General features: G+C 32.2%; 1 protein-coding gene across 3 annotated transcripts in view; it reads left to right on the forward strand.

Annotated features, from left to right (window-relative positions):
- The window catches only part of SLC9B1 (solute carrier family 9 member B1), a 67,545-nt gene that overhangs the window by 35,573 nt on the left and 18,518 nt on the right, over positions 1 to 13,454 (forward strand). For all 3 annotated transcript variants that reach the window (XM_031943357.1, XM_031943356.1, XM_031943359.1), the window contains 2 exons: positions 8,097 to 8,203; positions 9,103 to 9,252. In XM_031943357.1, coding sequence (XP_031799217.1) covers positions 8,097 to 8,203; positions 9,103 to 9,252 — 257 coding nt within the window. The remainder of the gene's footprint in view (positions 1 to 8,096; positions 8,204 to 9,102; positions 9,253 to 13,454) is intronic.

Consider the following 13,454-nt stretch of genomic DNA (forward strand, 5'->3'; position numbering starts at 1 on the left):
GGAAAAAATGTCTCTCTTTATTTCTTATCCCTGCTATAATTCTTCTACATTAATTCTGCTCCTTAACTTTCCTTGCTATTACTTTTTTTTTTCCGGTGGAAAGATACAGTTTATTTATTAAACTAAATACAAAATAAGAAAAACAGGATAGAAAAAAAAAAGAAAAGAAAAATTAAACAAAACAAAATATTGTTATGCCCAATAGAACATCAAGAAGGATTCAAAATATATAACAATAAATTTTTGTTTCATAAAAGCATATATAAGAAATTATATTTATAAATGTCCAGCTTTTCTTTACTTTCTTGTAAGTTATTATTTTGTTCTTTGTTTTATTTTTTTATTTTTTCCCGGCACATCCCCCTTACCTCCCCCAAGCAAGCTGCAATTAAGCACAGCTATATATATATTTACAAATATCTACATGCACACATACACAGACTTACATACATACATACATACACAGATACTCAGCTATAATCAGACATACACACATACATATATGCATCACCCATATGTAAACATTCATCGAAAACAATATTAATATGACTGATGTAATATAGATTTATCTCGATTTAATCTTTAAGTTTGACTTTGTGTAAGATCAATGATTACTAGCCCTACTTTTTTCTGAATAAATTCTACTACTAATCCTCATTATAATATTTATGTATATCTATTATTTCTTATCTCTGCTGACACTTTTATTTTAATTCTGCTGCTTAACTTGTTTTGCTTATTACTAAATCTCCTCCCTACTCATGGATCCCTCCCTTATTTTCTTCCCCATTCTTTCCCTTCCTTTTTCATCCCATTCCCATTAATCTACACACCTTAACCCACTTCTGTTAATCTGTTAAAATCTAATCCTTCTGTACCCTATATTATCCTATGACACTCTTCACATTCCTCACTTTATCCCTTGCCCATTAATATACATACCTTGTCCCAAGGACATAAATCTATACATTCTTCTATACCCCACCTTATCCTATTCCCTCTCCCATTATTTCTTTTTTTTTAATCGTTTAATTAGTGAGTTTTTTATTATAGCTTTTTATTTACAAAACATATGCATGGGTAATTTTTTTTAACATTGACCCTTGCAAAACTTCTGTTCCAAATTTCCCCCTCCTTCCTTTCCACCCCCTCCCTTAGATGGCAGGTAGTCTAATACATGTTAAATATATTAAAATATATGTTAAATCCAATATATGTATACATATTTATAGTTATCTTGCTGCACAAGAAAAATCAGATCAAAAAGGAAAAAAAAAACTTGAGAAAGAAAACAAAAATGCAAGTAAACAACAATGGAAAAAGTGAAAATGCTATGTTGTGGTCCACACTCAGTTCCCATAGTCCTCTCTTTGGCTATAGATGACTCTCTTCATTACTGAACAATTGGAACTAGTTTGAATCATCTCATTGTTGAAGAGAGCCATGTCCAAAAGAATTGATCATTGTATAGTCTTGTTGTTGCCATGTATAATGATCTACTGGTTCTGCTCATTTCATTTAGCCACCAGTTCATGTAATCTCTCCAGGCCTCTGAAATCATCTTGTTGGTCATTTCTTACAGAACAATAATATTCCATAACATTCATATACCATAATTTATTCAGCCATTCTCCAACTGATGGACATCCATTCAATTTCCAGTTTCTAGCCACTACAAAAAGGGCTGCCACAAACATTTTTGCACATGTGGATCCCTTTTCTTTAAGATCTCTTTGGGATATAAGCCCAGTAATAATACTGCTGGATCAAAGGGTATGCACAGTTTGATAACTTTTTGAGCATAGATCCAAATTACACTTCAGAATAGTTGAATTCATTCACAGTTCCACCAACAATGTATCAGTGTCCCAGTTTTCCCACATTTCCTCCAACATTTATCATCATCTTTTTTTCCTGTCATCTTAGCCAGTCTGAGAGGTGTGAAGTGGATACCTCAGAGTTGTCTTAAATTGCATTTCTCTAATCAGTAGTGATTTAGAACATTTGTTAATATGACTAGAAATAGTTTTAATGTCTTTCTCTGAAAATTGTCTGTTCATATCTTTTGACCATTCATCATTTGGGGAATGGCTTGTCATATAACACCATAGCTGTTTTTTATTCATATTTGGAACAAAATAAAATTTGTTTCTCTAGCTAAGCTGGTACCATTCTCTTCCTCTCTCCCTTCCTTCCTCTTTCTTCCTCTGCTTCTCTTCTTTCTCCATTTCCCTTTTCCTCTCTCCCTCCCTTCCCCTCTCCCTCTTCCTCTCTAAATTTCAAACAAAAAGTGCATTTTTTAAAATGTTTGACTTGAAGGGAAGCTATCTAGCATTAATTTCTTTTATTGTACTATAGTTTATTTCTACTGAAATATGTACATGTAATAATGTACAAAAGTTATAAAATCATCATTAAAATTATACAATCAAACAAGATATACAAGAATTTTGTGGAGTTTTATTATTGTGGCTATTAAACAATGAGAGCAAAATAACTTACTGGAATATTTTTTTAAAAAGTTAAATGTTAGTCATAGAGAAAAGAGACAGAATCAGTTTGCTTTTTTTCTCTTTCCCCATATCCATTTGATATTGCTCAAATTAATACCATCAGCCACCTAGGTTTTTTTTTTTTTTTAATTCAATGTTTTAAGCTTATGCCCAGTCACTGGTTTATTTATTCACAATAAAGAGTTGGGGGAAGAAGAGAATGGAAGAAGAGAGAAAATTTGTATCCAGTAGACAGGATACAAATGAACCAAATCTCAGCTTTCTAATTGTGAATGTTTTTCTTGGGATCATTTTTCAAGAATAAAGTTACACTTTCTCTTTTTGGTTAACACTTCTTCTATTAGCTGCTGGGACTCTTCAGTTATATCTTCATCTTCCATTTCCCTGATGTTCAGGTGTGTCCATTCCCTTGATTGGTTGCCCATTAAAATGTAATCTGATATACCTCATTGATAATAACCTCTCTGTCACAAAAGACTTTTCTGTGCATACCCTTTGATCCAGCAGTGTTACTACTGGGCTTATATCCCAAAGAGATTATAAAGAAGGGAAAGGGACCTGTATGTGCACGAATGTTTGTGGCAGCCCTTTTTGTAGTGGCTAGAAACTGGAAACTGAATGGATGTCCATCAGTTGGAGAATGGTTGAATAAATTGTGGTATATGAATATTATGGAATATTACTGTTCTGTAAGAAATGACCAATAGGATGATTTCAGAAAGGCCTGGAGAGACTTACATGAACTGATGCTGAGTGAAATGAGTAGGACCAGGAGATCATTATATACTTCAACAACAATACTATATGATGACCAGTTCTGAAGGACCTGGCCATCCTCAGCAAGGAGATCAACCAAATCATTTCCAATGGAGCAGTAATGAACTGAACCAGCCTAGCCCAGAGAAAGAACTCTGGGAGATGACTAAAAACCATTACATTGAATTCCCAATCCCTATATTTAGGCCCACCTGCATTTTTGATTTCCTTCACAAGCTAATTGTACAATATTTCAGAGTCTGATTCTTTTTATACAGCAAAATAATGTTTTGGTCATGTATACTTATTGTATCTAATTTATATTTTAATGTATTTAACATCTACTGGCCATCCTAGGGGAGAGGGGGTGGGGGGTAAGAGGTGAAAAATTGGAACAAGAGGTTTGGCAATTGTTAATGCTGTAAAGTTACCCATGCATATAACCTGTAAATAAAAGGCTATTAAATAAAAAAAAAAACAAATAAACAAAAATAAACAAACAAACAAAAAGACTTTTACAGTAGTTTTAAGTAGCATGTGCCTCTTAATCTTAAATCTGTACCATACCATAGAACCATTTTGCCCTTCATCGTTCAAATTAACATAATCTCTGTTTAAATCTTGATTTCTTCCTTGGATTTTTTGTCAAACATGGCATCTTCAGTTTCATCTCCTCAACTCAGAGGAAGTTTAAAAACCAACTTCTCATCTTTATAAGAATGTCTATTAATTATTTTCCAAACATCCTCCTAAATCCAGTAATATAAATGATCATGACATGTACTACTGCATTAACCAAATGGCAGAATACAAGACATTGTTGTCATCTTCAATAATTTTAGATGATACTTGACTTTTATTCAAACTGCCTCCTCCACACACCGCATAAAAGAATCTTCATTATTTTTATCAAAGTATTCCAAAGATATTCCCTAAAATAAAAGTCCTTGATTGGATTCAATCCTGCTAATGCACACCAATTTTTTAAGAATTGCATAGCCATGATGCTATTTTATTTCAATCTCAATCACAAATTGAACAGTGATTAATAATAACAGCTCTGTAATTGCATTTAAGTATGTGCACATCAAATTGGCATGTTGAACATCACAATGAACCATGCAATGCCAAAGAACATAATAACCTCAGCCTGTATCAAAAATTAAATAAGATCACAGAAATAAAATTAAAATAGATCTTAAATAAAGGCCAAGAGATGGAACAATTTTTCAAAATAGGATTTATGGTAACCTTGGCTTCCCAGTTACTCTACAGGAATTTTACATAAGACTTGGATTCATGGTACTATCCTTGATTAAGCCCCTATCCCATAGTTAACTCCCATCTTTTAGATCTTCATGCAGTAATAAAAGGCAAAGAACAACTAAAATAGCAAGCATTGTAATATTAAAGAGAAACTCCATTTAGCAAGCATGCTTGACACCCAAAACTCTGTTAGGATTCTTACAAGGTGCTAAGTCACTGGAATTGATAGGCACTCCAGGAGATTTACAAGTCAGGATTCAGTCGGGAGATTCACAAGTTCAGTGGAGGAGATTCACAAGTCACAGTTCCCACAATCCCACTCTCAGAGGAGTCAACCTTTGAGTTCACACCTCTAAAAGAGCATATAAAAGGACAAGCCCACTGGGAGAACAGGGAGATTTGAGAAGCCAGGATTCAGAGAGAGAGCAAGAAGCTGAAACTGGAAGAGGCAAAAGACTAGCAGCAAGAGCTCTTGGAACCAAGGAGAAAGATAGGGCTTTAAGAAAACTAACCAGGCTATTTTGAAGGAAACAATAAAGGATCTGGATTTTAACTCCTGGCTGCATTTGGGGTGATTATTGAACTGAACTGAAACTAAGGCTGCCCCCAGAAGCTCCCCAAGAAATCTGCTCCCAGAGAACAATTATATTTAGAGAAGAGAACATTACAAGACTCCAAGCAAACTGATTTGTCTTCTTCTTATCAGCCTGGTCTTAGTCCCTGGTCCCACCTTGATCTTAAGGTTAATCAAGGGGAGGGGGGAGCAAAAAATGTGGGGATAACAATTTGCCCATGATCACAGAAAGCTATCACATATTTTTAAGATATGAAAGCTGCCTAGCACAGACATAGTATATATTGTTCACATATATATAATATATACACATATATAACATACATACATAAATATACATATGTTTATATTTACACAAACACATGTATATGTATATATACATGTATATGCATGTGTGTGTATACATGTTGTTTTTCTATGGGAATGAGGGCATGCCAAGGTTTGGAAGAGCATGGACAACCATGTACAGTTTATCATGAAACAAACATCAGAAGGAATGATTAAAAGCCCTATTGCTTCATTAGTACCTATTTTTGACTCAAGAATGAGAGGAGGAATGTCTAAATAGATTAAACCCTCAGCAAATATTGAATGTAATTTTAAAAATTTTTCTTTGGTCTTCCTTTCCTATTGCCATTGCTCCTTCCTATCTACTCCCTATCCTATCTCCACTATGGAGTATGAGGGGGTTCAGGTAGTTAAATTTCTGGCAATTGTGGGGTAAAGGAAGATGAGGGAAGAGTAGGTTGGGCTATCTTTGGTTCAGGCTACCCCTTTTTCTTTTATTATAGTACCTGACTGAGGCATACTGTCTTGGAAATTTATGGTTTACATTTTTTATCATAATAACTAGCATTTAGATACTAAATCCTGTAAAATATGAAGTTTCAAATATATTCTCATTTGATTCTCATCATAGTCTTGTGATTCAGGTGATACAGATGTGACATCTAAGACATTCTTCCCATTTACAGAAGGAAATTCTGCTATCCCTATGTCTTCTACCAATAGAGCAGAGTTCTATAGTCCCTTTTACCATGGGATTTCAAATTCTGAGCCCTGTTCCACTCCCATACAAATTTGACCAGGATATCAGCTCTATGAATGCTGTTTGTGATATACATAATACTGGCTGATGATTATAGATACATACGTGCATATAGCAAGGTAGTATAGTAGATGGAATGCCAGACTTGGAGTCACGAAGACTTGTCTAATCTGGTCTCAGACACTTTCTAGCTTGTGTTACCCTGGACAAATCATTTAATTTTTCTCTGCCTCAGTTTTTCCATTTATAAATTAAGCTGGAGAAGGAAATAACAAATCACTCCAGTATCTTTGCAAAGAAAACCCCAAATTTGATCACAAAGAGTCAAATAGGACTGAAACAACTGAACAACAAAAATATGTAATTATTCAGTAGACCAAGTAATACAGAATGTAAAGTCTTACTGTGACATGAAACTTTATAAAACTTTAAAACAATTATTTAAAAAATAACATTTCAAGGATTAATTATTTTAAACTCAATATAATTACCATTTTGTGCTCAATTTTCAAACTTTGTAAAAATTTTCATTAGATGTTGCTCATGACTTTGTAATGTTAGTTGTTTTGATGTATACATGACAGATTTGACATGATCCTTCAAGAAAAAGCCTAATGGACATAGAGCAGGTGATTAAGTAATCAAACAAGAGAACCTAGTCTACCATTTTACGAGTTTGAGAAAGTATCATATAAGAACTGTCCAACATACAATGCATAATTATAGTATGCTTCATTTTGTTAAAAATGAAATTCAAAATTTATTATTCAAAGTTCATAAATCCAAATTATGTAAAAGAAGTATATACTTAAAACCACACTATGACTTTTGGGACACTGTATATTAGAGGCTGATTTTCATGTTTGTTTTAGTGTATATCTAATATTGTTGGTTTTTATCCATGATTTTTTTGTACATGAAAACACTGATAGGGTAATGTTTGTCTTTCTATATTTTATTTTACATAGGCAGATATTTCTTTAATATGGTCTCCTGAACTGATATACAAAAAAAGAAAATGATGAATGTTGGAGGGGATGTAGGAAAACTGGGACACTGCTGCACTGTTGGTGGAGTTGTGAATTGATCCAACCATTCTGGGGAGTAATTTGAAACTATACCCAAAGGGCTATAAAACTATGCATACCCAAAGGTATGAATTTCTGGATTTCTGGATCAAATCCAGAAATATCTGCTAGTTCTGTATCCAAAGAGATCTTAAAATAAAAAGGGAAGAGAACCTATTTGTACAAACATATTTATACAAAATATGTATAGAATATTTGTACAAAATATTTATAGTGGCTAAAAATTAGAAATTGAAGAGATCCCCATTTTGGGGAATGACTGAAAAAATTTTGATATATGATTATAATAGAATAATGCGCTATAAGAAATGACAAACAGGACAATTTCAGAAAAATCTGTAAAGACATATAAAATGAGATACAAAATGAAATCAGGAGAACAATGAACATAGTGACCACAGCCTTGTACGATGATAAACTATGAATGGCTTAGCATTTTTCTGCCATACAATTATCCAAGACAATTCCAAAGGACTCATGATCAATAATGTTATCCACATTCAGAGAAAGAACTAATGTTATCTGAATACAGACTGAAGCATAATATTCTCTTTCTCTCTCCCTCCCAGTATCCTCCTTCTTTCCTTCCTTCATTCCTTTCAATTTTTTTTGATTGAATCATCTTGTACAAAATGACTGATATGGAAATGTTTTATATGTTTGCACATGTATAACTTATATCAGAATGTTTACCATTTCAGGAAGAGAGGTCTAGAACTTGGAGCTCAAAACTTAAGAAACAAAACAAAATGAAACAACAAATATTTTTAAATATTTTTACATGTAATTGAGGAAAAAATAAAATATTATTGAAAAAAAATAATGGTCTCCTGATAATATGTTCTTTACAGGTCCTGTATATTGGATTATCATCATGAGTTTTTTTGAAATAATATTGGGTGTGTCAGCAGGAATTATCATAGGATATTTTCTTCGCTACTTTCCAAGTAGTGATCAGGTAAATAGGAAATAAATCTGTTTGATGAAAAGTTGTGCTTAAGCATTTAATAAGAAAAGCTATAATTTGGGAAGATATAAAATATCACTTATTACATTTATTTTTGTGAAAACTATTTTTAATGTATATTAAAGCAGATTTCTGTTGCTTGATAACAGAATCCTCATTAGTGCTTTTAATTGAAGTTTCTAATTTTTTGCAAATAAGAAACAAAAGAATGATCTACTTAACTCTGATGGACAAAGTTCTTCCTTTCCATTACTACCTTTTACTACTATGAGCTAGAAGTCATAAAATTGGATACAACAGCTACTATCCTTTCATTTCCAGATCCTCCCCTGTAAACCTTCCTAAAGGAAGATGCAACATCTACTCCTCTTCTTCCTTTCTATTGTGTTGACCACAGTTGACCTAAATTCTCAATGCTTATGTAGACAGCACAATTATATTTTAATATTTCCCTCCCTGGTTTGGCCTAGCCAAACTTCTTTTATTCCCCCTGACAATTGTTGAAGAGTGTGCTAGAGTTTACACACAGAGGGTTTTATCAATACAGAAAAGGCATATCTTTAAATATTGCTGATTTTTAAAATCGAATTTACTTGCAATTCAATTCTTAATTATTCAGAGGCTGCTGAATAGGAAGCCCTGTTTTTTCTCCTCACTCCCACTAAAAACTTCATGGTTAATAGTAACAAGATAGTAAAAATCTCATTAAGTTTGCTTAAGTTTTCTCTGGTTTAAAGATTTTCATGAAAAACAAGACAGAATGTTCAGATATTACTTAACATCACAAGAGATATTGATGACATGAATAGTAAAATGTCATAGATAATGAAAAACTTTTCTTAAATGTTTAATGTAAATTAATCTTTAAATATCTTTGTTTCTAACCCTAGCATATAGTTGCCTGGAAGAGAGCATTCCTCCTTATGGGTACATCTATTGTGGCTGTCATAGGCAGCAATCGAATTGGTTTACATGCAGCTGGAGGACTAGCTGCAATAGTGTTGACTTTTGTTTCAGCAATACAGTGGGACCATGAAAAGGTATTTACTAGAATAAAAAATGGTAAACAGTTGCATACTTTTTATTTCTATAATGAATGGTCAGAAAATTCTCTATTTAACAATGAGCAGAGTTCCCAATTTTTGTTAATTCTTCAGTTGTTTTGAATTCAGAACAATTTCTTTTTTTTTAATAGAATTTATCCTTTCATCCCCCTAATACATATCTAGAAAATTTTAGCATTCATTTTAATAAGATTTTGAGTTCAAAATTTGTCTCCTTCCCTTCCTTCCTCCCCTCCTGTCTTCTGAAGATTGTAGGCACTTTGGTATAGAATATATATGTGCAATCATGGAAAACATATTTCCATATTAATCTTAGTTATGAAAGAAGAAACACTCAAAAGAAAAAAAAAGAGAAGGATTAAAGTGAAAAAAAAAAAGTGCTTTGATTGCATTCTGAGTCCATCAGTTCTTTATTTGGTTATGGATAATGTTTTTCTTCATGAATACTTTATATTTGTCTTTGGAGCATTTTGTTGCTGAAATTGAATCAATCGTATTTGGTATCACACAATATTGTTTATACAGTGTTTTCCTGATTCTGCTCATTTCACTCTGCATCAGTTTGTACTAGTCTTTCCAGTTTTTTCTGAAATCTGCCTGTTCATTATTTCTTATTGCACAGTAGGATTTCATATATCACAGCTTGCTCAGTTTCCAATATTTTACTCCCCCCCAAAAGGCTTCTATAAACATTTTTGCACATGTAGATTCTTTCCTTCCTTTTTATGATCTCTTTGGGATACAGACCTAGTAGTGCTATTGTTGATCAAAGGGTATGCACAGTTTATTTGCCCCTTCATAGTTCAAATTGCTCTTTAGGAATGGTGGTTGGATCAGTTCACAACTCCACTAACCATGCATTAGTATTCCAATTTTCCTACATTCTCTCCAACATTTATCAATTTCCTTTGTCATTTTGGCCAATTGGTAGGTATGGAGGTGTGGTAACTTAGAGTTGTTTTAATGTGCATTTCTCTAATCAAAAAATGATTTAAAGCAGTTCTTCATATGCCTATAGACAGCTTTGATTTATTCATTTAAAAAGTGCTTGTTTGACCATTCATCTATTGGGAAATGGCTTGTGTGCTTATAAATTTGACTCTGTTTTCTATGTATTTGAGAAATGAGGCTATGAGATAAGGCTATGAGGTATTTGCTATTTAAAAAAATTTTTCCCCAGATTTCTGCTTTCCTCCTACTCTTGGTTGCACTGTTTTTGTGTATAGAAATTTTTAAATTTAATATAATCAAAATTAACTATTTTGCATTTTGTAATGCGCTCTATCTTGTGTTTGATCATTAATCTTTTCCCTTCCCATAGATCTGACTGGTAAGTTATTTCTTACTCTTCTATTTTGCTTATGGTGTCACCCTTTATAGCTAAATCATGAACCCATTTTGAATTTATCTTGGTATATGATGTTAAATCTATACCTACTTTATGTCCTATTGTTTTCCAGTTTTCCATAGTTTTTGTGAAATAGTGAATTCTTATGCTAGAAGCTTGGGTCTTTGGATTTATCAAACATTAGGGTACTTTTATCATTGACTCCTGTGTTATATGTACCAAGTCTATTCCACTAATCTATCACTTTATTTCTTAGCCAGTACCAGAGAGTTTTGATGATTACTGCTTTATTAATATAGTTTTGAGATCTGGTTTTGCTAAAATTAATTTTGTTGTTATTTTTTATAGCTCTATCAGATGTTTTTTGTGGTAGTTTGATTAGTAAAGCAGTGTTATCATTTTTATTATATTGGCTCAGCGTACTGATATTTTTCTGATTAAACAATTAGATCTAAATCTAAATCTAAACAGATCTGAGTTTATTTGTGTGAAGATTATTTTGTAATTGTGTTCATATAGTTCCTGGATTGATTGTTTTATAATTGTGTTCATATAGTTTCTAAGTTTGTCTTGGCAGATAGATTCCCAAATATTTTATATTGTTTACAGTTATTTTAAATGGAAGTTCTTTATCACTTGCTACTAGACTTACTAGGCTTTGTTGGTCATATATATATATAAATACTGATAATTTCTGTGGATTTATCTTATATCCTGCACTTTGCTAAAGTTGTTAATTTTTTCAAATAACTTTTTTTGTTGATAGGCTAGAGTTCTCCAAATATAACATCATATCATCCACAAATAGTGAATAGTTTTGTTCCTTCAATTTCTTTTCCTTCTTTTATTGCTAAAGCTAACATGTTTAGTACTTTTTAACAAAAATGATAATGGGCATCCTTGCTTCACCCCTGATTTTATTGGAAAGGCTTCTGCTTGTTCCCCTAACAAGTAATGCTTACTGACGATTTTAGATAAATACTGCTTATCATTTTAAGAACACTCCCTTTATTCCTATGCTGTCTACTATTTTTAATAGAAATGGGTCCTATATTTAGCCAAAAGCTTTTTCAGCATCTATTGAGATAATCATATATTTTTTCTGTTGGTTTTTAAAAATTGATATGGTTAATTATATTTAATATTGTACCAACTCTGCATTCCTGGTGTAAATCCCATCTGGTCATAGTGTATAATTCTTGTAATATATTGCTGTAATCACCTTGCTAGCATTATGTTCAAAATTTTTACATCAATATTTATTAGGGAAATTGGTCTATAATTATTTTTTCTCACATTTAGTTCTTTCTGGTTTAGGTTATCAGCACCACATATGTGCCATAAAGGGAGTTTGTTAGAGCTTCTTCTTTGTCTATTTTTCCAAATAGTCTGTATAATATTTGAATCAATTGTTCTTTAAATGTTTGGTAGTATCCACTTGTGAACCCAGGAAGTTCATTAATGGCTTGTTCAATTTCATTTTTCCAAGATGGGGTTATTTAGGCAATCAGTTTCCTGATCTGTTAATCTAGGTATTTTTTATTTTAGTAAATATTCATCAACTTTGCTCAGATTGTTAGATTTATTGGCATATGATTGGGCAAAACATTTCTAAATTGATTACTTTAATTTATTATTCATTGGTGGTGATTTTACCCTCTTAATTTTTGATATAAGATATTTAGTTTTATTTCTTTTTTAAAATCAAATTAACCAATGACTTACCTATCTTAATGATTTTTTCATAAAACCAGTTCCTAGATTTATTTATAGCCTGATAGTTTTTTGTTTTGGTTTTGTTTTTATTTTATTTTCTATCTTATTAATCTCACATTTGATTTTCAGGCATTAAAACACACAAAAATGAAAAAACGATTAAGGAGAGCAGAATCATTGACTTCCAAGGGCTTGATTGAAGCTTGATTTTTATGCAAAATAGCCTTTTAAAAAATAATTAAAATTTTCTGTCCCCTTCCTTGTTCTGACGTCTATATTCCATGTTTTTTTGTTTTGTTGTGTGTGTGTGTGTGTGTGTGTGTGTGTGTGTGTGTGTGTTTTGCTGAGGCAATTGGGGTTAAGTAACTTGCCCAGGATCACACAGGTAGGAAATGTTAAATGTCTGAGACGAGATTTGAACTCAGGTCCTCCTGAATTCAGGGATAGTACTCTATCCACCATGCCACCTAGCTGCCTCTTTCCATGTATTTTTTTTTTTCAGATTTCATCATTATTATCACTATGTCTGCTGTGTTCTGATTATGCTTTATTTATTCTACATTACTTTATCTCAAGCTTCTTTACATTTATCTTATAATCCTTTATTGAGAATTGTGTTCAATCATTCATTGTAGTTGTGGTACAATTGTAATAGATATGTTACAGTTTATTTGACTATTGCTCATTGCTGGATCCATGGATTGTCTTCAGTTAATAATATTTTTGACATTTTTTACTGTCTCTAAGTGATGGTATAATAAATTATTTTCACAAGTCTTTTTTCCCCTTTCAGTAATATCTATATGATATAGTCCTAGAAGGATAAGTGCTAGATCAAAGATGATCATATGAATTAACATAATTGTTCTAACTTTTACAATGTTTCTTTCCAAAAAGACTTCTTCCACTTAGAGCATTCTTCAACTATGTACTAACAGTCACACAGTATACTAAGAGGAAATAAAGAAATGTCTAATTATTACATTCTTTTGGAGGTAAATAAGTTTTGGTGAAGGGGTCCTGGAAAGTTAATGATTATTTGTAAGACTTATTTCTATTAAAAAAAAAATCTTCCCATGCTATGGTCCTTAACACAAGGCACTGATTGGAATCA

Source organism: Sarcophilus harrisii, chromosome 6 (assembly GCF_902635505.1).
Source record: "Sarcophilus harrisii chromosome 6, mSarHar1.11, whole genome shotgun sequence".
In the NCBI taxonomy this organism is placed as follows: Eukaryota; Metazoa; Chordata; class Mammalia; order Dasyuromorphia; family Dasyuridae; genus Sarcophilus; species Sarcophilus harrisii.